Raw genomic sequence first — 23818 nt, forward strand, 5'->3', positions numbered from 1 at the left:
ATTACCTCAGTCTTTACCGTGGGTTCTTTGTTATTAACACCCCCCCAGCAGGGGTGATGCAGTGAACTCTCCTACACGTTTACTATTCTTTAAATGTTGGAGTTCTGATGGTATTCCTGTGGAATGCAAGCAGAAAAGGTGGTGTTTCCTTGGACACTAACTTCATGAGGTGGTGGTTGAGAAGTGGAGACTGTTGAGATCCTGGCCAGGAACTGGGTTCCTTCTGCTCTTCTCTATTTGTGCAAGAAAGTGTTTTAAAATCTATTCCATATAACTTTTTGATTCTGAAGTCAGTCTGAAAGCATGACTGTGAAATGCACCTCTAACAATTACAAATGGGATGTAGAAATGTTTAGGCAATTGATGTGGTGAAGAAGGAACTGGATTGCCTTTTATGTTTTTTTTTATTTCCCCCATGGTTGGGTTGGCTCTAACTGTCTGAGTGTGGCACATTTTCTGCCTTTCTTCCAGTAAATAAATCTGGTCTTTCCCTGCTGCCTTTTGCTGGCCGTCCTAAACAGCATATTAGAGTTTGGTGGTTCTTTTTCTCTGCCAGCTGAACTGATTCTAATAGAGACTTGTTTGAGAATCAGTTGGGTTTGTAAGATTTTACTAATAACTGTCAACCTTAGGTGCAAAGAAGCAGATTTTCTGTGTTGAGTAGCTTGTTGCTAAACCTCTCACTGACCTGAAGCCGTGTTGCAAGTGATCACAGTGAAATCAAAAGGTGCACGTGGTTGGTGTGCCGGGCTGGTGGAGCAGGTCCTGTTTGTGTCCACACACAGGATACAGGAGCCTTCATCCTGTGCTGGGGACAAGTCTTGTTTGCTTGGTGGGAAGGAATCCGAGGCAAACTTGATCTAAACTCAGTTCCAAAGGGAAAGGCTGGATCTGCCAAGGAAAGCTGTGCCTGTATGTATGGAAGTAGGAAGTTTAGAGACTATTTTTGCCTCAGTTCATCTTTCTTTTCTAAGGTTGTCCATCCCTCGTGGTGTAAAGGTTTGTCTTCCTGGTCCTTTGTGCATCTTCAGATAGATACAAGTTAAAACTGCCACAGCCCACAGGTTTGACTCACCCCCTATTCAGATCCTGAGGGGCTGTATCAGATATGGTCTGGCATCTATTTCTGCCTTATGTCCCTTTTCTCTGTAAGCCCTTCCAAACTCACCCCTGTGGTTTGTGTGGTGGTTCAGGGCATGCCACTGTGTTTATGGACATTGTAAAGGACATGTTTGTTGCACTCATGTGATGCTTTCAGGAGAGTTTGGTTCTGTTCAACTCAGCCTGAATCCTCTCATTCCTCCCAGAAAGACGACTCGGGAAAACACTGCTTCTGGTGGAGTTAATCCATGTGGAGTTTGGCTGTGCCAGCTCCCTCTGTGAGAGGGAGCCAGGGGAGGTCACTGCAGCCACAGTGTCTGCTCATGCCTTGCCTGACCAATGTTTAAGTGCTGCTCCAGCTGCTTGTGACATGTGGCAGAGGTGTTGGGAGCTGGGAAAAGAAATCCCAGCTGTGGCAGAGAGGAGTGGGAGGGTGAGTTAGTCTTTGTTGTGATACTGAGGAGCACTGAAGAGAGAAGTGGTGGAGAGAGGAAGAGTGATAAGAAAGGGTGATAAGAAATACAGACCCAGAGAGTATATTTGGGAGTCAGCCAGAGTGTAAACAAATCACCCAGGAGGTGAATTTGGAGTGATACCAAGTGGGGAGAGGCTATGAATGGATACAGCCAGGAGAAGGTAACTGAAGAGCATGGATATATACTGAGATAAGAGGAAATGTTATCTTGATCCTAGTGTTTGGAAGGCTGTAGGAGGGAAGATGTGAGGTGAAATGGAAGTGATGGGTTTATTTTAGTCAAAACAGAGAAACAAAGCCATACCCTCCGGATGGGATGGGTGGATAAAAGGGAGTCATCACAGCCTGTGCTTGAAGTCTGGTAGCAGGATGGGGAGGGTGTGAATGTGTGTGGGGAGGAGGGATTGTCTGGGTATAATTCTGTGAGCAGCTCTGCCAACATCAACACCACAAGATACAGAGCCCAAAGAAATGAGGAATTTGAGTGATGATCTCACCAGTCTAAATTCATGGAGTGCTGGGGTTTAAAATATGTGCTGTGTATGATGATATTAAAAAATCTAAGTGAGATAAGCATGGAACAACTATAAAATATTTTCCTCAACATACGGTAAAGTTTTCCTTGCTTCCTTTGTTGTGAAGATGTTCTGACAGATGAGTTATTCCATTTTCCTATGTGGAGAAGGTAGTGGAGAAGGAATTGAATGTTTCACAGCACTGACCGGCTTGCCATTAATGGTGCCAGTCAAAAATGTTCAGTGTTGGCAGATGTTGGAAGTAAGTCATGTTATTAGTGGAATTCGATGGCCATTCAGCTGAACTTGTTGTGCTCTGCTTCACAGTTGAAAGATGCATGAGTGTCATGCAGTCTGGGACTCAGATGGTTAAGCTGAAGAGTGGAACCAAAGGTCTGGTCCGGCTCTTCTACCTGGACGAGCACAGGACCTGCATCCGATGGAGACCCTCCAGGAAAAGCGAGAAGGCAAAAAGTAAACTTCTTATTTCTATTGATTTCTGGGGCAGTTCAGAATAGAATGGGAGTTACAGAGGGATAATGAAATCAATTATTTTTGATGCTGCTTTTAAATGCGATGTGATAGTTACATAGAAGTCTTCAGGAGTGTGGGCAGAGTTTGGCCACCTGAAAGCTGAGGATTAAGGAAGTGTAGTTCAGTCAGATGTGAGCATTTTCCAGAGCTTCACATGAATTTTGAACAAACCTTCATAACTATGCTGAATTCTTTTCAATGTACACATCACAAATTTAAATACAGAACCTAGAAGAGTGTAGATTGAGGTTTGTTAATCCTAACTGTGATCCTTTCCTTCAGGCATTATTACATCTTGAAGTGACTGTTGTAGCATTATTTCTCATTGAAGCCATTCCTGCTGCACTGTCTTAAATTGGAAATGCAAATCAGTGGTTTATTGAATACAATAAAGACTAGAATTCATCAGAGCTGTCAGGGAGCCTTGAGATTAAAAACAAGCAGTTGGGAAGGCTCCAGACAGTGGCAGTTGGTGCCCGTGGGCCCGTGTGTGTTGCTGAGGAGCCGTGGGGTGCCGACAGCGTCAGGAGCTGCCGTGCCCCAGCACAGCCCTGGGTATCCCAGACTCCTGCTGAGAGGAGCAGGGCTGTGATGGGAGCAGTCCCTCTGGAGCCATGCAGGGGTTCACTGATGGATGGCAGGCACTTGGTGCTGTCTCCCCACGCTCCCCTTTCTGTCGCCTCAGCCCTGTGGTGTCGCAGGGAGCGCTCGGAGCTGTGCTGGGACTTGGCGCAGCCAAAGCAAGGAAAACCTTCCAGTCAGAGAGGGCTTTGGGATGTGAAGATGTAATATTAATAAAGTTTAGTGACTCCTAGCCTGAATAATTCACAACTATTCAAATCAGAAGCAGGTTGGCTGCTCTCTGAGCACGTCAATCTTTGTTTCCTCTTCTCCCCACAGTTGTCATCGACTCCATTTACAAAGTCACCGAGGGCCGGCAGTCGGAAATCTTCCACCGCCACGCCGAGGGCAGCTTTGACCCCAGCTGCTGCTTCACCATTTACCATGGCAACCACCTGGAGTCCCTGGACCTGATCACCTCCAACCCCGAGGAGGCTCGCACCTGGATCACGGGGCTCAAGTATTTGATGGCTGGCATAAGCGACGAGGACTCTCTTGCCAAGCGCCAGAGGACACATGACCAGTATCCTTTGATAGCTGGGGCTCCAGCTCCTCATTCCCTATTCCTGGCATGGTTCTTAGTGACTCCAGTGTAGAGTGTCCTTTCACCTCCTATTAGGTGACCAAAACCCTTCCATTGATGGCAGTGGAAACTCGAGTAATGGGTTTGACACGGACACTTGTACGTGAGATAAAACATGGGCTGAAGTCAGGGGATAGTCTTGCTATTCTTAATGAAATTCTTCTTGGAGAAGGTTATTTCTAGTTACCACAATACATACTGACTCCAGGATGGTTTCAGCATTTCTGTCATCTTCTGTTTGCCCAACTCTGCTTTTATTCTTCTGCTGCAACTTGCAAGGTCCCTTAAAAGACACTGGTTTGAGGACAGTACTGACTGAAAACTAGTACAGGTGAAACCCTGACATTCTGGGATTCTTTCAGTAAACTCACCAGTAACTCCTGGCCATCTCCATTTCTCATGGTGTGAGTCAGATATCTGTGGTCTTCTCAGCCTGCACTGACTGTCAGGAGCACAAATCTTGAAAGAACCTTAAATATTTGTTGTAGCCCAGTAATGAAAATGAACTTCACGTTCACTGAATATTTTCTTGATGTGCTCTCTTTCACAACAGTGCTGTTTACTGTTATACACAAAGAACACTTCCCCATAACCAAAAATCCCCAAACCAAGCTGTCTTAATTCAAATTGGAACTTGTCTGTTCTTCTGCCCCATGGAAATCTCCAGTGGTCACTTGTTGTCTCCTCCTGGAGGATATATACACTGTGGGTATTTTTAATTTATGTTTTCAGTGCTAATTCGGATCCACAGTAGGCACAGATCCATTGGGGTTACTTTGCACGCTCTGTTGCACATGTCCTCAGCTTGCTATATTTAACCAGCACTTTCCCAAGCTGCTGTATCTTCTCTCCTGGTGAAACATCACTGCAGTCTTGTTTGCTTTATCAAATGTGGCAGCTGGGAGACTGTTCACAAATGACCCTGTACCAGTTCCAACCAGTGTAAGGGCTTAGCAGGAGGTGCTGAGGGATCTGTGTGCAAGGAGGGGGTGAAAGGGGCTGGTTAGGCAGTGAAGTTCAAGTAGAATGAAGGGAGAGGTGGAGAAGATATCAGAGTAAGCCCAGCAACATCTGAGAACCTTAGAGTACCTTCTGAGAGGAGAAACTAGTAGCAGAAATAGGAGTGCAAAGGGGCTGCTGTTGTGAACCCAGATGTAAGTCATTGCCATAAACCAGCTCTGCTTTTAAACATTTGGCTGAAAATGTAGCAAAGACAGGGAGGGGGAGAATGGTTATTGCCCTTCCCAGAGCTGGGCAGGACCCTGCTGTCCTGAGCTGGAGCCCTGGCCCTGCCTGCCCAGTGCTCTGGCTCCCTTCTCTGTGAGGAGATGACCTTTGGAGCTGTCCTTGACGCGGCTGCAGCTGGGTCAAGCAGACCTTTGAGGAGGCCGACAAGAACGGGGACGGGCTGCTGAACATCGAGGAGATCCACCAGCTCATGCACAAGCTCAACGTCAACCTGCCCCGCAGGAAGGTCCGCCAGATGTTCCAGGTCGGTGGCTGTGGGAGGGTTGTGCCACCCTTGGTCCATTCCTGGGCAGATCCAGAGCAGGGTCTGCAGGTTGGGACTTAAAACTCTGTCCTTTCCAGCACCTCCCAGGCTTTTGCCAAGTCTCACCTTTTTGTAGACAAAGGTGCATCAGAACGTTGTTTAAGTGACATGAACCACACAGAAGACAATTCATCAATATTAGTCTTTCAGCTGCACTCTTGTTTTCTTCTCTGTGGACTGAATTGTTCTGTGCTGGCATTGATGGACGATGGAGTTACTCTGTTGCTATCGAAATCTTTTTTCATTTCCTTTATGGAAAATTATTTCATATACACTGGTTTTATGAAAGTAATTAGGGTTTCTTTTAACGACTTTGTCATACTTAGCCAGAATCACTCCCCGAAGAGTTGAAGTATGGAAACTGGTGGGGTTGTGTTGTGGAGATGAATTCAGGTGGTACTTGTTTTCACAAATTATAAATGTCATTTAAGATATGTAGTAGATAAAAATTATTAGAAACCCCATTCAACACCAGATACCTGGGAATTATTTCCTTCTCAGCTGACTTGCTGTGGTGGGAGTTTGTGCTTTGGCTGACAGTGGCACTAAGGAGGTGCAGTGAAAGGCGCTGTGAACAGTACCTGACTTGGGCATGGCAAGGGGGGTACAGTACAGAGAAACACCCCCCAGTGTACAACTCTGAACAAAGGACATGGTTCAGAGCAACAGCAGCACATTTCATATCTCAGTTTGCCTCCGTTATCTGCCACAGCACAAAACTTACACAAGTTGTAGCTTCCCTGAAGTTCTTTTTTCATGGAGACCTACTTAGTGCTTGCCTAGAATATATTCTTTGTTTTGAAAATCCAAAGCAATCCTCTTAGGCAGATGTTCACAGGAAAAAGCTTGTATTAGTGTGTGTTAAGTACTGTTTTCTTCCTACCTCTGAGGAGAGACAAAAACCAAAAGACTGGAGATGTTCGGTGTATATTTTGGTGTGGAGTCTTGTTGCTGCTGCAGACTTGTCCTCTCTGCAGAGTGTGAGGGGCTGAAGTGCTGCAGATTAAATTGAAGTGTGTTTAAAACTGATATTGTCCTGAATGTTTTAAAATGTCAGACAGTTGTTGGGGAAGCCACGGGGTGACATTATTATGCTCCTTGCTGTGTTTTAATCTAGGATAACTGCAGGGCATACAGGAGGGCAACAGATCAGAGTAAAGCCCAGGGTGAGCCTCTTTACAGAGAAAATGAATTCAAAACTAAAGAGGGAAATTAGAGTTTCATAGGGAATCTGTGGCTTTAGTGTAACAACTGTTTTCACCAAAAATCCAAAAGAGGATGATTTAATTTTACACTTGTTTTACTGTTAGGATCTGAGTCCGAACAGATCCTTGCAGACTAGAATTTATTACAGTTCTGTTGGTGCACACAAGTGCTGTTCTGTTTCATTCCCCAAATTCACCTGTGTTCAGCACGCTGACCTGAGTGTCTGTACCCCTTAGGAAGCAGACACGGATGAGAACCAAGGAACCCTGAACTTCGAAGAATTTTCGGTGTTTTACAAGATGATGTCCTTACGTCGGGACCTCTACTTGCTGCTCTTAAGCTACAGTGACAAGAAGGATCATCTCACTGCTGAGGAACTGGCTCAGTTCCTGAAGGTGGAACAAAAGGTGTGGGAATACTTTACATCCGTTTATTGTATAGGGAAAGGGTACTACGGAAAAGTTTAGCTTGAGGCAGAGCATAAAGCACAGATGGAACAGAAAAAAACCCAAACTGAAGTCTTTATTGTTTTTTAAAATCCTCGTAGAAAGAGTTTGAACTTCTTTGGGCAATTTTTGCAGTGCCCTGGATAGTGGCATGGAGGGCACTCAGGGACCCGGAGCAGGAAGAAGATGTGAGAGAGGCAGAGGAGCTGGCTTTGGGGTGCACAAGGACATTAGGAAGCTCCTGATGCAGCAACAAAGCCAGGGTGATACTCTGCACTCAGGTGTGGCATTCTGCATCCTCTGTCTGCCCCTCCTCAGTAACACAGGTGGGCAGGGCTGTCTGCTGGAACTGCTTTGCTCAGCATTGCTGCAAACCCCAACTGGCTGTGTAGTTCAGAAGCACCTTGCACTGCCTTTGCCTCTGCCACTGCCCAGCACCAACAGCACGAGGGAGACCCAGCCTTTGATGTCCCCGTGCCAACCCCATCCTCGGGTGGGGCAGCATTGCCTTCACGAGCTGAAAATGCTTCCAATCATAATGGAGCTCCCCACTGCCTTCAACCAAACAGCATTTTGGTTTTGCTCCTGTCTGCCTGCTTGGAAATCTGTGGACAGTCTGTCCTGTTCCATCTGCCACTCGTTTGGCAAGACTTTTAAATATTCTGCAGCCTGAGGATAGAACAAAAGCGGGTTGGGTGTTTTGTTAGCTTGTTAAACTGGCTTCTTTTTTTAGGAGAACTCCCTGTTGCCTTCACCCCAGGGCTTGTGAAACAGATTATTTCCACTTAGGTGCAGTTAAATTCAGCTCCTTGCTACTGAGATGGCAATTATATGGCTTCAAATGTCAGAGGAGCAGAGAGCAGGCTGGTTTCCTGGGGTGACCTCTGCTCCTGCAGTTCCCTTAGTGGCTGTGAGGGAGGAACATCCCTGGATGTCCAGTCACATCTGTGTGCCTGAGCATTGTCCCTTTGGGATTGTCCTTCATTAATTAGCCAGTGCCCTCGTCAGAGCTGGTGCTCCTCACAAGCTGCTGTCCTACTCCACGATGTGGCTCCCACAGCAGGATCTCCAGGCTCTGCTCATGACACAGCCTGTCTCCTCGCTGTCTTTGAGGAGGGGGGCTCAGGTGAAATAGGCTTTACAAAGACCCTCTTCCCTGACAAAGGGCAGCTTTGCAGTTTCTTGCCCCCCTGGACCTGCCTCGTGAGGGAATGACCCCATTGTGCCCCAGTCCTGGGTACCCTGAGTGGAGCTGCCCTGTGTCTGCTTGCTGCCTGTCCTTCCCTCCTCTCTGCTGCAGCCAGACCACAGCAAGAACTTTTATTTCAGTCACAGCAGGACCTCTGACTCGTGCTGACAGGTTTATGGCAGTAACAGGCTGTTTCAGAGTTCCAAACCTGCCGTGTTTGGCTCTGGTTGTGTGAGGGGGAGGCTCCCTGGGCCCTCTCCCACCTGCTGCCCTGCCACGGATGAGCGGCTTTGCAGTCCAGTTTTCATCTGGCCTGAGACAAAGGACAGCCCTCTGAGCTGTGGCCCAGCAGCCCTGGCTGGGCTCCAGGGCAGGACTGCAGGTTGGGTGATGTCCCTGGTGTGCTTGAGTGACGGGGACCATGTGAAAATGTCAGTCCCACAGCAGCACCTTGCTACCAAACCACTTTCCTCTGTGGTTCAAAAGGCTGTTGTTTTGTGCATCTCAGAGGAGGCTGGTGGCAAAAATTAATGCCCCTGCTCCTTTTAATTGAACTGCAGAGGAAGTGGTTTTAAAACAATCAGAACATGCACATGTAATTATGCAAAGCTCAGTTATTCACCATGAACACTCAGCTGTGCCTTTGAGTTAAGCCTGCTTGAGACAGCGAGTTTAGTCCTGCACTGCTTGTACAGTGTCACAGGAACAACCAGGGACTAGGGAATAGTGAAAATGGGACAACAAGTGGTAGGAAGTGGAGATTAAGAAGACAATGTTTTGGAACAACTCTGCCTGCTCTCTTGGAAGAAGTTTTAAAGGGGTATAATGGGACAGGTCCCTGTGGCAGGGAATGTTTTCTGTGTTTGGCTGGGAGCTGAAAGGCTATCAGGACTGAGCAGCCCATAAGCCAAAGGGATAGTATCACATTCTCAGTGTTGGTACCTGGCTTTGGAAGAGGAGAGCCTGTGGAGCTGGCCCTAATAGCAGACAAGGAAGACAATACCAGTCATTTCCTCCTCTTTCCATACTTGTACAGGGAGGGTGAGGGATGATGCTGAGCCCTGCTGTCCCTCTGCAAGAGAAATAACAGAGGGGAGGGTGGAGGGGAGAAAGGCTGGAAAAGATCTCCAAGATTTTCAGCCTGAGTCAGCACGTGGGTGGAACTGCTTCACTTGTCCTCTCTCACTGTCCTTCTGATGGTGACCTGTCTGGTTTTTCCCCTCCTCTGGTAATTTTTCATACTTAGGCTGTAGCCTTTGGGGTGTTATGAGATATGGTCAGTCCTGGCACCCACATTTCTTAGGAGGAACTCAGTACCTGGTAGGATCAGGCCCATGGAGAAGACCAGTCAAGCTACTCCCAGATTTCCTGACAGCTGAATGCTGGGAATACTGAGCTCCAGGAAATAGTGGAAAGCACAGATTCATCCAAGGCTACAGAGCAGAGTAAATGGAATGGGTTTGGCCATCTGAAAGAGAAGCCCATTAATAAGAGAACAGTTTACAGAGGGACTCTTTCTGGATTTAAACAGTAAATAGTGGGTAATTTTCATGGTGACTAACCCCACTGCTGCCCTTGCCTGGAGCAGTGATGTTAACAGAGGGCACTGCCTGTTCCTGTGCTTCCAGCCAGCTCCACAGGTCAGGGATCCCAGCTGATTTGGCAGAGGAGGCAGAGCACAAACAGTAAACAGAGCAGTGGCACAAATACCCTGCCAAAGGTTGGAGTGCCAGTGTTGTCTTCCTGGGATTTGGCAGTGGAGGAACTGAAATACACCCACTCAGGGGGGATGAGAAGGGATGAGATGAGTGACAGAAGATGCTTCTTCCCTTGAATTTTAAAGGAAATATGAGTGTCACCTCTAATTGCCCCACAAGTCAGGTAGGACTTCAGCTGTGGGCTGGTTGAAGCTGTTGACAAAACTTGTGTGTGTTTCAGAAGAGCTGCTGTTTTTCATTTCAGCATTTAATTATTTCTCTCCTAGCCTGTGTATTATAGTGAACTCTCTTGGAAGTAATGAAATCACAGGAGCAGAAAATGCATGAAAATGTAATCAAACCCTGCCAAATCTTTTTACATGTCTAAGAAGATTATATTAAAGAATAAAACTTCATAGTTCTCATTTCAGCAGTATTGCCAGTACAACTATTAAGGGTGCTAAACAGCTAATTTTCATCTTTAAAGTAAAATGGTACAGGTTTTACTTTTACTTCTATTCCTATTTTTCTCCTCCAAGTTAAGAGGCAAGAGGCTTGTGCAGGAATGACAAAAATAAAAACTTGAAGTCCTTTTCTAGTAGTACTATTGACTGGCCTACTCATTGAACTCAGTGTTTGATCATGAGGTTCTTCAACTGGACCCAGAAGTCTAAACCCAGAATTTCACATGCTGGTGAGATGGTATTAAAAATAAATGCACCAACACTGTTGTTTTTGTGCAGATGAATAATGTGACACCAGAATATTGCCTGGACATCATACAGAAGTTTGAAGTGTCAGAAGAAAACAAGAAGCAAAATGTTCTCGGGATTGAAGGTAAAAGTTTTGATTTCAGAATGAGTTTGCTTTGATACACTGTAGTGCACTAGAAGTGCTTTAGTGGGGTGTTGGTGCAGCTCCCACTGTTTGACTGGCACAGAACGTCCCATCCATCAGTCGGGAGTGGGGGTGGGCTTTGGGAGCCACGGGGGAGGTGTGAGTAGGGGGGCTGAAGCAGCAGCTCCATCTCCAACCATCCATCACAGCCATCCTACAGGAATGGGGGGGTACCTGAGGCTGGGTGGGTTTATTGCTCACAAGCCATCCCATGTAGTTTATCTGCAGCTGCTCCAGTGAAAGCCACGTGTTCATTCTACCCTGTCTCTGTAATCTGTGCTCCTGCACAATCCACTGATTTATGCTTAATGTGAAATAAAATATGGAAAATTGCACTTCCATTGGGTTTTAGTGCCTTACATGGTTTGTGAAAACAATTGTACAGGGTATTATTCAGAATCCAGCTTGGTATCAAATCAAACTCGGAGTTGAGATGAAATAGGTTAAATGCCATGGTGTGTTCCTTTGCCCAGAAGGGAACTTGCATGGAGCAGCATAATGTGCGTGGTGATTTGGGGTGGGGAGAAGTAGGAATCTTCCTCCCATGGTATTTAAATCCTGAGTATGCCCCCCTTCCCTTCAACAAGCTCCTGCTGTGACCCAGGGCACTGCACTTAAACTGATATAAGGAAAGTAAACTGTGACACCTAGAAAATATTTCTGCAAGCATTCCTGTTCCTCTTAACCTTGCTGCTGCTGCTTTTATCTCTGAGTTGCTTTCGGGGTTGATGTTGTTTGCACAGTCCTTTGGAAATATTTTACATTTCTCATTCTTAAAGGAGATGTTTTTAAAACTTTTTCTGTTTAATGCTGCTCTGATTTACAAGTATAAACCAGGTACTCTCTTCTCAGATAAATTAGAGCGAGGATGGCTGGATTAGTGAACTGGCTGTGGCAGCCCCACAGTTCTCCTTTGGGTGGCTGCTGCCCTGTCTCCACTCCATCCTCACTCAGGGCAGGGCTTGTTCACGGCACAGGAGCATCAGCAAGAGACTCAGGGAGGAAAAGAAGCATTTACTTCCAAGCTGGGACATCAGATGGGCTCCCCTTTCTGCCCTGGGCCCCATATCTGACTGTGGGGCAGCGTGTTCTGGCCGTGTCCCGGCCGCGTGTGCCGCTCGCCGCGTGGCACCTGCAGTTGGCTCTTCTCTGCCTCCAGGCTTCACCAACTTCATGCGCAGCCCCGCCTGCGACGTGTTCAACCCCCTGCACTGCCACGTGCACCAGGACATGGAGCAGCCCCTCTGCAACTACTTCATCGCCTCGTCCCACAACACCTACCTGAGCGGGGACCAGCTGCTGTCCCAGTCCCGCGTGGACATGTACGCGCGGGTGCTGCAGGCCGGCTGCCGCTGCGTCGAGGGTGGGTGATGGGGTTTCTGTAGGGCGCTGGCTGGGGCTGGGGGCTGATGGGGACATCTTTAGTGACCTGGCTGGTTCTGAAGGGTGGGACCGGTATTTCCATGAAGCACAGAGTCAGTGGCAAACTCAAAGCATTAGTGCTTGGCTGTCTGATTCCCTTCAGCAGCAAACTCTTGTGTTTGAGCAGCCTAAACTGAATTTTTTATTGGGAAGGACCATCTCAGACAATTATTGTAAACACCATAGAATCACAGACTGGTTTGGATTGGAAGGGACCTCAAAGATCATCCAGTTCCAACTCCCTGCTATGGGGGAATGTGGAGATCACATTGGATTCCTAAGTTCTGCATGATTTAAATAATAATAAAACATTAGTACTTTTCCAGATTCTGGGTGGAATACAGTCTTTTGACAAATTTAAGCTCGATATTAATTTTTTTCTTACTATTAGTATTGCAAAACTCATCTCTGGAAAAAAATATTTAAAAATCCATTAGAAAATGTGAACCTGAGAAAATTGGGTGCTCCCTTCTGCAGGACAGTTCACTAGAACACATAGTGTGTTATTTTGCTTGACCTTAAAACTATTGTAGCTGCCTCACAGCCTAGGGAACAACTTCCTCTAGAGGTGACAGCAGTAACGAGCTGGGTGTAAATGCAGGGTACAGTAAATCAGTAGGAAAAGTACCCTGTGCTGGTCCATTCTACTTGTGATGGATTTGATGCTGCTCTTCATATAATCATTGATAAAGCTGGAAGGTAAATTAGGAGTGGGAACAGATAAATTGTTCTTAAATAGCTTGCCTTCAGAAGCAGGAGCTGCTTTCCCAGGGTAGCTGTGAACATTATTTGACCTGTTACACCTTTGTAATTTTATATATAAACAAAAAGACCACCTCAATTTAGTATAAGAGGAAAAGAGTTCTGGGTTGCAAGAATCTCATTTGATTTAGGAAAGGACTGTCTTGTTAGTCTTGGCTCCACTGGCAGGTCAGGAGAGATGGAAGGAGCCTTGTTGACCCTGCACGGTGGAGCAGTGTGAGTTCTGCTGGCAGCAGGAGCAGCAGGAACCTACAGGATCATGGGCATCTCTCACTGCATGGCTCTTTTTGTTGCTAGTGGATTGCTGGGATGGTCCTGACGGGGAGCCAGTGGTGCACCATGGATACACTCTGACGTCCAAAATCCTGTTCCGGGACGTGGCCGAAACCATCAACAAATACGCCTTTGTCAAGAACGAGTAAGTGCAGAGCCAGGCTGGAGCTGCAGCTGTGCCTGTGCTCATCCCTTGCTGAGATCAGCAGTCAGCACCAGGCAGGGCATGTGTTCTCTGAACACAGGAAGGCTGGTTCTGCTCCCGTGTCTTGCCCGTGTCGTGTTCATTGTTCAGCTGCACAAGCTCTTCCCATCAATGGAGGGAGAAACTTCTGCCCAGATTAGACCTGCTGTGCACTATAAGCTCAGTAAGACTGTGAACAGTCTGCCACTTGAATATCTTTCAGCTGAACTTCCCACTCAGGTCTACAGGGAAATTCTCCTTCAGAATCAATACTGTGATGTTCTGTACCTACAGAAAGTACTTCATTTCAGCAGGAAAATTGAAAAGCTGTCACATGCATAGTGTGAGGAAACACTGAGATGTGGGATAGTGGTCTGAGCCTGGTTCATTTGCCATGGTGCTGTGTTACAACTTAATATGGACTTCAACCATATATATACAGCAGTCTGAAATGATGAGTGGGGGTAGAGAACTCTGAGTAGTTTAGAGAGAACAAAGGGAAAATGCTTCTTTTTCTTTATTAAAACCAGAGAAAGGAAACACGTGACCCAATAATGGGGGTGTGGGGGAAAAACAAACCAACCAAACATACCCCAAAGTTTGACATTACTGATGATAAACAGGAGGGGGTAATTTGAAAACTGAAGGAGGTGGTTCTTCATTTGTTGTGGAGTTGGCATATGGGGTTCCTTGCCAAGGTTTGAGGGGCTGCCCAGAGTTTAGAAAACAAAGGGGCAAATCTGTGGGAGAAACAGGCTGGTGCATCCATAGCTGGTGTGGTGAGTGTGCAGATGTTCTCTCTCCACACACAGCTCTGACAGTGCCTGGGGGTTTGTTTCCAGGTTTCCAGTGATCCTGTCCATTGAGAACCACTGCAGTATTCAGCAGCAAAAGAAGATCGCTCAGTACCTGAAGGAGATATTTGGTGACAAACTGGACCTGTCATCTGTGAGCACTGGAGATCCCAGACAGCTTCCCAGCCCTCAGAGTCTGAAAGGGAAAATCCTGGTGAAGGTAACTTGCTGCTGGCAGTGTGTTCAGAATGCAACAAGAGTCAGAGTGTGTTATTTATTGGAGATTTTGGTTTTGCAGAAACAGTTCCTATGCCTTTAGTACCTGAACAGTATCCTACAGTCCTCCCTTGGACAGACTGTTCTGGGGTTTAATATAAAAGTGCAAATGTCTTGCCTTTACCCTCGCCCTGCTCTGAGCAATAGTTCATGAAATAAGTCTGTTTTCAGGGTTCCTCAGCCGTGTTTGTGGCAGAAGAGCCCTTTGGAAGGAGATGGAGCAGCCCTGGAGCACTGGAGTTGGTGCTGTGGGCAAGATCAGTCCTTTGAGCCTCTCACTATAAATGGATTTGCTCTCAAAGGAATTTCAAAGACCAAGATGGGAAGAATAAGAAAGAAGCTCAAGGCAGACTTTTGAGAGGATGATTAATAGACTTGTGGCTTATTAGATTGTCTAATTTGCTTTGGCACATGGGGGCAATTACTCTACCTGGAACAGAATCTCAGCTTCTGATTTTTAGAGTTCTGTTTTAAATATACAGCGATCTGCTTGCTAGAGGTAAACCTGATACATCCAAGAGTCCACTCAAAGCAATCCTTGGGCAGCTGGGAGCCCAGAAATACTCCAAATATCATCTGTGATAATCTGGGTCCTTGAAGCAGTTTGCATGAGACTCAGAATGATTTCTAAATGCTGGTCTCAATGTACATAAGGCATAGCTGAGGAATGGGCAGTTTGGTCTTTGCCCCAGGTTCCACTGAGCACACGTGCATTTGGTGTGCGTGGGTTTGCCTCATTTCAGGGGAAGAAGTTGCCCTGCAGCCTGGGAGCAGATGCTGAGGAAGGAGAAGTTTCGGAAGAGGACAGTGCTGATGAAATTGAGGACGACTGCAAGTTAAAGACCTGCTATGTATGTGCACACAATTGGTGCCCAGCTCTGCATTTCCTTCATGCACTGTCCCTGTCCTATTTACAGTCCTCAGCAGATCAGAGTCTGTGATTTCTAAGGGTTTGATTCCTCAGTCAGGTGCATGATGTTCTGTGGGATCCATTTTTAAGTGCCTTATATAAGAGACTGGTTTGAGTCTGTATAGTCCATATGAGTGTTGTTAACAGCAATTCCTTCCTCACCTTATTGTTTGGAGCAGGAACCTGATGATTAGGTTGCCTGATATTTTGAAGGAAGTGTGTAAGTGCATCAGCTGAGAATTCCTGCTCTTCTGGAAGAGAAGGTTGGGCTTGTGACAGCTGTGAAACAAAGAGTGCCCCAGGGCTGGGTCCGGGGTGAGCTGGGTGGGGGACTGTGCTTTGGGGGGCAGTGTGAGCTGTGTCAGGGGGACTGGAGAGGAAAGGAAAAGGGAAATGGCACTAAAAGCCACCAGCAGAAAAGGCAGGATTATGCAGGAAGCCTTTTCTTGCTCAGAGAGAGGAAGTGCTGGGAGCAGCATGTGAGCTCCCTCGGGCTGTCCTACAGGTGAGGGGAGGAATTATCCACTTTAACTGGGTTCCTTGGATGCCTTTCAGAGTAATGGTGCAACTGAACACCAGGTGGAATCTTTTATAAGGACAAAACTGGAATCCCTGTTAAAAGAATCCCAAATCAGAGACAAGGAAGATCCTGACAGCTTCACTGTGAGGGCCCTGCTGAAGGCAACGCACCAGAGTTTCAATGTTAACCTGAAGCAGGTACGTGGGGTTCTGCTCAACACCAGGCAGTGCAATGTGTTGCACACTATTGCAGATGAGAAAGATGGGAACTTAGGAACCATTTCTGAGGGCTGGTCTTATCCAAAATGAAAACTTGGAACTATTTCAGGAAAATATCTAAGGAGAGAATGTATATGGTTCAATGTGGAGAGTATGTTGGTTCAGTATATTCTAATCTGGTTTATTCCCTTGTAAAGCCTGGAAGACACCAATTCAGTAAGTACTGATATTGCAGGTGTGTGTCAGGCAGTTTGGTTTGTGTCTGGGTTATTGGGAAAGATCCTTTTTCTGTCACCTTAGTCCTGTCATGACAGGCCACACTGACTGCAGGCACTGCTGCCTGTAACACTGGTAGCTGTTTTCTACAGCACTAAACCACAGGACTGTGCTTTTCCTGCCCTGAGCAATGTGCTGGGTTTTTATAACTGATTTTTCGGAGTACTCTAGATAAGAATGGTACATTTCTTTGCACTTTTGACATCCAACTGTTCTTGTAAAACAAACAGCAAAATGTGTCAGAATTTTGAGTATATCAAGAGTTACTACCTTGAGTCCGTGGTGACCACACTTTCACCTTACCCATCACTGGATGCAAAGCCCAGTGACGTTAATGCAGAGTTTTCTGGGGAGCTGTGCCTGCTCTGACCAGTGGAACTGTAAAGGTTGAGTACACGTAACTCTGCTTTTTCTGCATCTTCCCACTCTGGGGCCTTAAGTATCTCCTGCCAATCTCTCTCCAAAGCTGGACCTGTGAGACTTCCCTGAAGTCAAGACTTCCCAGGCTTGACTACAGAAAACATCCCCGGTTTGTGCTGCTGGAGGCAGCTGGGGAGGTTGTGTTGTGGGAAGGAGCTGTGAGAGGCAAAGGACGAAGCATCTGACCTGGCAGGAGGTTGTTTTCAGACTGGCTCTGCAGTGTGACACCGAGTCAGTTTGCTGGTTCCTTCTGGCCTTGAGAGGTCAGAAAAGTGGCATTTCGGAGAGCAGACTCCTCACATTAGTGAATGTGATCAGTTATGAGCCATTTCAGTATTATTTTGTGTTAAAATAATTACATTTGACATGCTCTGGTATCTGGGAACTGCTTGTCCCCTAGAGAGCATTTGAGGGAGTTCTGGTTAAAGAATGCAAATTTCCATCAGGTGTTGGATATGATACCTGAGACTGCCCATTAATGTCGCTGATGTGACCAGAATATTAAAATACTCCAGTAATGGGAGTGCATTATTCAAGCATCTGTCAGGTAAGATTAAATGATAGAATTTTTTCATTGACTTATTTTAATTTATGAAGGGATATTTAGAGATCTCTTCCCTGTTGTAACAGTCCTGTGAAGATTGATTTGTGACTGTTGTTTCCAAGGGTCTTGAAGCAACACAGTGCTGAACAATTAGGAGTAATGCACTAAAACAATTGGAAGATTCATTTACAGCAGTGTTGACCTGGAACAGAGAAATCTAAATGGTTAAACGTCCTGCTGGTTTGGGAATTGTGTAACTCCTTAGCTGGCTTTTGTCCTGCTGGTGTGCAGCTCCCTTCTAGCAGTTACTGTGTAACTGATGAGCCAGAAAGGCATCACTTGGGATATTTTCCTACTCTTTTACTGGTCATTTTCCTTCACTTCATTATTGATCTACCCTTCATTTCCCCGAAGATTTGCTATTTTAAAAATAAAATTCTGCCAGAGTTTCTTTCTACATCTTCCAGAGAATTCCAGCCTGAGCTGGAACAAGTTTTGAACGGAGCCACAGGGGTTATTGATTCTCCTGGACCGAATGAACCCTGGAGTGCCCAGATTGCTCTGGTAGCCAGAAGTGAATCCAGCTCAGCACTGAACAGGGAGTAGCTGGAGTTCACAGGACTTGTGAAATGCTGGGGGAATATTCTTCAGCTTTGTTTTGCTCTTCAGAAGATGAAGGGCTGTGTTTTCTGACAGAAGAAGCGAGATGCTGCCAGGAGTTATCCAGCTGATGTCTGAGGGCATGGCTGGGAATGTGAAACTCAGACTCCAGGCTGCCTGTGAAAAGTCCATTTTTATCTTTTGGGAGATTATTTCCCCCCCCTTTTCCTTTGTGGCTGTTTTCAACACAACTCAAACGTGGTTTGTTGTTGCTCACCTGGTTCTGCTGGACTGCTTTTTCTACCTGGGTTCTTGTCTGGAGTGTTAACATGAATATTTTTCTCTTTGATTAGAGGAGTCTAAGCTACGAAGTATGTAAAGAAATCAGAAATGTCCTGTAATAAGATTTTGGGTTTCAATTTGTGTTCACAGATCAGACATTAACTCACTTTTATTCTCTCACGTGCAATCACTGCACTCCTCTGACAGTGAATGAGGCTGACATAGAAGAACTTGTATCATATTGAAATGATGCCTTTTAGAGACTGGAGCAGACTCCTTAAAGAGGGTTCTGAAGGTATCTAGTTACACTTTTTATTGCACTTTCTCTGCACAGAACCTGGACACAAAAGAGGGTGGAAAAAAGTCTCACGGTCGATCATTAATGGGCAACTTCGGTAAACACAAGGTGAGTAAAGTGAGAGGCTCTGTGTGCTGTGCTGGGACTGGAGCATTCCAGAGACCCTGGGAATGTTTCACTGCTTGAGAAAGGTGGGTCTGGGGGCAGTGAGGAAAGCCTGTGTGATTACACTTGGGGTCTTCACTGCTGTTCTGAATATTAACTGCCAGCAGGAGGGAGAACCTTCAAAAGGAACAAAAAGAATCTCGTGTGACTGAAAGATCACCTTTACTAGTGAGGTGGAGTTGCTGATTTTCTGATTGAGCTTGCAGCAGCAGAAGAGCAACACAGACGAATGTCAGGGGCTCCTGCTCTGCACGAGCACGTCTGTGCTGATCTCCTGGTTTTGCTCATCCTGTTTGTGTCTGTGGAGCTGCCAGGTCACACTCCCTGCTCCGCTGCCCTTCGCTGGGGCCAGAGCTGATGGAGTCCAGATGAGTGGGAGGTCTCATTTTACAGCTGGGCAGAGCAGCCACCGAAAGGGACAGTGCTCCCATGTGTCCTCCCATTCCCATCTCCTGACAAATGTTCTCCTGTCATCCACCTCCCCTATTCCCACGCTCCCAGGGTGCCTCAAGGCTTGGATTTATATCCTCAATGTGAGCTGATCCAACTGAAAGCTTCCTGCCCCCTGGAGTCAATCAGCAGATGTAAAGTCAGTAAATGAGCAGAGGGGCACGTGGCAGGTTTGCAGCCCAGTCCTTGAACCACCAGAGCCCCCTCTGCCCCCAGCTTGCCAGATGCTGCTATTCCTGGTCCATGCCATCCATGGTGAGAGCTGCACCAAGCAGGGAACGTGGTCTGGGACTGAGAATCTGAGCAGTGGTTTAGGAAAAACAGCAATTAAGAAATGTTTCATAGAACTTAATCAACCACCAGTCCATCTGCCCTGAAGCCAGCTAGGAGCCCTCAAAAACTCCGTGAGCAGGCAGTGTCAGGGCTCATATTTACCCTGCAGTTCCAAGCTGCCATCAGTGTAAGGTGCCCTGCAGCACCTTTGGCTCAGTGCACGTTCCTCACTCCGGGGGTGTGGAGAGCTGGAAGTACCTGTTGGGCCTGATGGTGGACCCTTGACATCACACCCTGTGCTCCCTGCTGGCCAGACCAATGTGTGGAATGAGATGTCACAGGCCAAAGCCAGCCACTGAAATCTGCTGGTTATGCTGGGGGCTGGAAAGCATGTCAATAATTTAATTACTTCAGCTAGTTATCCTAATGGATACAGCAGGTTGGAAAGCCCATTCATTTCATCTCTGCTGAAAAAATAAGGATAGATATAGATTTTTTTTAAAGCAGTGATTGTATTGTAGACTGAGGCAACAAGGACCTCCAGTGCCTTTCCAGCTGAAGGGGAAGGCAGATTCCTATTGATATTTTTGCAGATACAGAATTATCCACCCAGCAATATTGACATGTGATGTTTTCAGGCAGCTCTTGTGCCAAGTGTATCCATGGATAAACTCTTTAAATTGCCAGTGGAGGGACAAAGGCACTAAAGCTGGAAATTTTTGACAGTTAACTGCAGGGAACATCCTCAGTGCAGGCCTTCAGATTCAAAACTGAACCATACTAATGATTTCCAATATAATCAACTTTATGTCAGCACTAAACACAGCAAACTAAATGATGTTCAATATTGGGGTATCACAACAGGAGGAAAGAAATCTGTGCTCAGTGAACCATATGAGTAAAAGGATAAGGAGCTCTCAGTTATATTGTTAATTACCTTATGATGAAAAGGGAATTAAATTACTCTCACAAGAAGCTGTGGTTACTGTTACAAAAACTATAACATTGTTGAAATTGGAAACTATTAAATCATAGGAGCTTATGAAAAAATGGTGGTTTTTAGGTTTTAATCTTTTTATCAAAGCTGTTTTCTCTACTGCACAATTGTAATAATATAGAATGACTTCAGTGTTTGTATGTGGCTCAAAAGGGAGCAGAAAGATGGTGTTTGAAAGTTCTGCCCAGTCCATCAGGGTTCCAGCAGGACCAGTGCCCAGGGTGCTGTGCTGGTGCCAGGAGGGCAGGGGAGGGAGCTGCAGGCACACAGTGGGCTGGGATGGACTGAGCATTGGCACAGAGAGTTTCCTTAGGCCTGGCTCTGCTCACCAGCAGCTACACCTGCTCCATGGCTGTGGGAGGGAGATCAGGACACGGGTGATTTGTGCTGCCTGTCCTTCATGGAAACCTTGAGGAACCACCAGGGCTTCAGCTGTCACAGCCCCTGGGTCACTTGGGGTCCGGGCAGGACACTGGTCCTGACACCTCCCTGAGCTCAACCACAGCAGGGTGGATTTCTGGAGCCACCCCAAGGCCTGACCCAGCCCTGCTTGACTCTTCCCCACAGAAAGCTGCCAGGGCAGCAGCCAAACACCCCAGTGCGTCGGATGAGGACGAGAGCCAGCAGAACCCCCCGGGGAGGGACCCAGGGCATCCCCACAGGTGAGCTGGCAATCCCCACGGGTGTGCAGCTCTGGTGGAGCCAGAGGCTCGTTCCCTGCCATCCGCAGTTCCATGGCACTGCCTCAGGGAAGTCTGTGCCCGAGAGCACATGTGTGACACGTGTGTCACCTCTGACACTGCTGGGGGTGTTTTGATTGCATTGGCTGTCACAGGGTGCAAACAGCAATTACCCTTAAACTGGAGACAAGTGTGACAGCAACACTGTGCTGGTGGAAAGGTGCCAATCCCCATTTTGCCTGCTGTAAACAGTGCTCAGAGCAAACCGTGCAGGTTCAGTAAGGTACATCCCCTCCTGGGCAGCTTCACTGCATGGGAGAGCGTAAAGAGAAAGCAATCAAATCAGTGCCACTGAGAATGTGTTTGCTGTCGCAGAAATGCTCCTTGGTTTTGTCTGGGAGAGCCGTGGTGCAGCTATTTCATTATGTTTTAAATGAAATGTTGTCTGTGTAATGAGACTGTTGAGGTGCAGGGGAGCATCCTCCCAGAGCCCTGTCTGTGGAGGTTTGCTGCACACAGTTCCCTGCTCACACTTGGTTGTTTCCTTACTGATGAAAAGAACAGAAAGGGGGATTGAATTATGCCTTAAATACTGAAATCTGCTGTTTTTCTGTGTGTGCTCCCCTCAGACTGGCCCGCCGGAGGAAGACGGTGAAGCTGTGCCGGGCTCTGTCTGACCTCGTGGTTTACACCAACTCTGTGGCTGCCCAGGACATCGTGGATGATGGTACAGGGGCTGGCACAGGGCCTGCTCAGGCCTTTGTCACCTGGGAGAGGGAATGGGCTGAGTGCTGCTGTTGGTGGGTCATGGGGACTGGAGCAGAACCAGAGCCCAGCTGGGCACTCCCTCCACAGCAGTGAATCCTTTGGTCATGCTGCCAGCAGTAAATTTCTCTGTAGATTCTCCAGACTTGGTCATGTCTGGGGTTCTACAGGAGAAAAGGCCCCAGCAATCAGCTGGAGCTTTTGCCTGGTTTGGCTTTCAGGTGTGAAAACCTGAGGGTAGAACATAAGACCCTCCTGGAGGGGGGAGCTGGTGCCCTTCAGTTACACAAGGTGCATGATTTGTGTAAGACAGGACAATCTGTCTGTGGAACTTTGGAGTAAAGCTCATGTTCCCCTGCATTAATGCCAGTGTGGTGAGGTCTGAGCTCAGGCCCCACGTGGGATTGCTGTGTCACCTGCTCGTTGTCTGACCATGACACAGGCTCGACAGGGAACGTGCTGTCCTTCAGTGAGACCAGAGCCCACCAGGCCGTGCAGCAGAAGGCGGAGCAGTTCATGCTCTACAACCAGAAGCAGCTGACCAGGGTCTATCCCTCAGCCTACCGGATCGACTCCAGCAACTTCAACCCCGTCCCCTACTGGAACGTTGGGTGCCAGCTGGGTACGTGTGCCAGGAAAACCTCGCTTCCCTTGTGTGTGTGCTGAGGAATGTTACCCCTGTCAGTGACACCTGACTTTTCTCCTTCAGTGGCCCTGAACTACCAGTCTGAGGGACGTGTGATGCAGTTAAATGAAGCAAAATTCAGGGTAAATGGCAACTGTGGCTATGTCCTCAAACCTCAGCAGATGTGCAAAGGTAATGTCCTGCTGTACATTTATGACTGTAGCTGTCAGGCCTTTCACAGAGTGTCTTCACAGTGATGTTTGGAAGGCATAAGGAAAGTAAAAACAGAAATAGAATCTTTCATATTTCCATACATTCACAGAAGGGAGTTTCAAAGTTACTGGCAGCTGCCCCATACTGTTTGTTACCTCTGACTGAACTTTGGCCATGTGTGTGCATCTTGGGGATGATACTTATTCTGTGGATCTCCTTCCTTACCCTTCTCATTCTTCCCATCTTTTAGGCACATTCAACCCCTACTCTGCTGATCCACTTCCTGCCAGTCCTAAAAAGCAGCTTATTCTGAAAATCATCAGTGGGCAGCAGCTCCCCAAGCCTCCTGACTCAATGTTAGGGGACCGAGGAGAGGTGAGAGACTGATCCCAACAGCTCCATGAGAGCTCCTGGAGTGACAGGGCAGCATGTGGCTCAAAAAACTTTCTCCTTATTTAAATCCACCAGTAAACTTCACATATTGTCAAGCTTTTGGTCACTGATACTACATTTTCCCCCAGTCTGTACCCTACACATGATGCTTAAGAACCAATTTGCTTTGTGTTAAAGGTGACTTTACTGGTTTGCAAATCAGTCATAGCTGTCCATAGCTCTGGAGACTGCAAACCATACATCAGCTTGGACTTCATGAAACCATTTCCCACAATAGTGCTGCTGGAAAATCTGTGTCAATCAAAGGGTTTTGAATTCTCATATGAATTTAAATCAACTCTCTGCATTAATTTCTTAAAAATTGACCTTCACCTGTATCCTTGGCTTGCTTTTAAAATATTTTGTTTTTAATAAATAGATAATAGATCCCTTTGTTGAGGTGGAAATCATTGGGTTACCTGTTGACTGCTGTAAAGATCAGACCAGGGTGGTGGACGACAATGGTAAGATAATCTGAGTGATTTCTTCTTCTTCTTAGAGTAAAACATAAAGTAATTATAAATGATTCAGAGTCTGTTATTACTTTCTAAATTGCAAGCTTCTTATCTGGTGAAATCAAATGATTGTGTTTTAACAAATGAATTCTGCTTTTTAGATAGAAT

At 46.7% G+C, this 23818-nt stretch overlaps 1 protein-coding gene across 5 annotated transcripts in view; it reads left to right on the plus strand.

The window, feature by feature from the left end:
• PLCH1 (phospholipase C eta 1) overlaps nucleotides 1–23818 on the plus strand; it is a 62661-nt gene that overhangs the window by 27795 nt on the left and 11048 nt on the right. For all 5 annotated transcript variants that reach the window (XR_007628039.1, XR_007628040.1, XM_050308743.1 and 2 more), the window contains exons 3-19: nucleotides 2419–2565; nucleotides 3526–3769; nucleotides 5192–5321; nucleotides 6824–6994; nucleotides 10663–10756; nucleotides 11976–12179; nucleotides 13298–13418; nucleotides 14300–14471; nucleotides 15271–15378; nucleotides 15993–16154; nucleotides 18632–18703; nucleotides 21048–21142; nucleotides 21790–21887; nucleotides 22368–22547; nucleotides 22635–22742; nucleotides 23014–23138; nucleotides 23575–23659. Coding sequence is in view for 3 of the 5 variants with exons in the window: in XM_050308743.1 (XP_050164700.1) it covers nucleotides 2419–2565; nucleotides 3526–3769; nucleotides 5192–5321; nucleotides 6824–6994; nucleotides 10663–10756; nucleotides 11976–12179; nucleotides 13298–13418; nucleotides 14300–14471; nucleotides 15271–15378; nucleotides 15993–16154; nucleotides 18632–18703; nucleotides 21048–21142; nucleotides 21790–21887; nucleotides 22368–22547; nucleotides 22635–22742; nucleotides 23014–23138; nucleotides 23575–23659 (2316 nt within the window). In the remaining 2 variants the exon portion in view is untranslated. The remainder of the gene's footprint in view (nucleotides 1–2418; nucleotides 2566–3525; nucleotides 3770–5191; nucleotides 5322–6823; nucleotides 6995–10662; nucleotides 10757–11975; nucleotides 12180–13297; nucleotides 13419–14299; nucleotides 14472–15270; nucleotides 15379–15992; nucleotides 16155–18631; nucleotides 18704–21047; nucleotides 21143–21789; nucleotides 21888–22367; nucleotides 22548–22634; nucleotides 22743–23013; nucleotides 23139–23574; nucleotides 23660–23818) is intronic.

Source organism: Myiozetetes cayanensis, unplaced genomic scaffold, assembly GCF_022539395.1.
Source record: "Myiozetetes cayanensis isolate MyiCay16 unplaced genomic scaffold, myiCay2020 scf13, whole genome shotgun sequence".
NCBI lineage: Eukaryota > Metazoa > Chordata > Aves > Passeriformes > Tyrannidae > Myiozetetes > Myiozetetes cayanensis.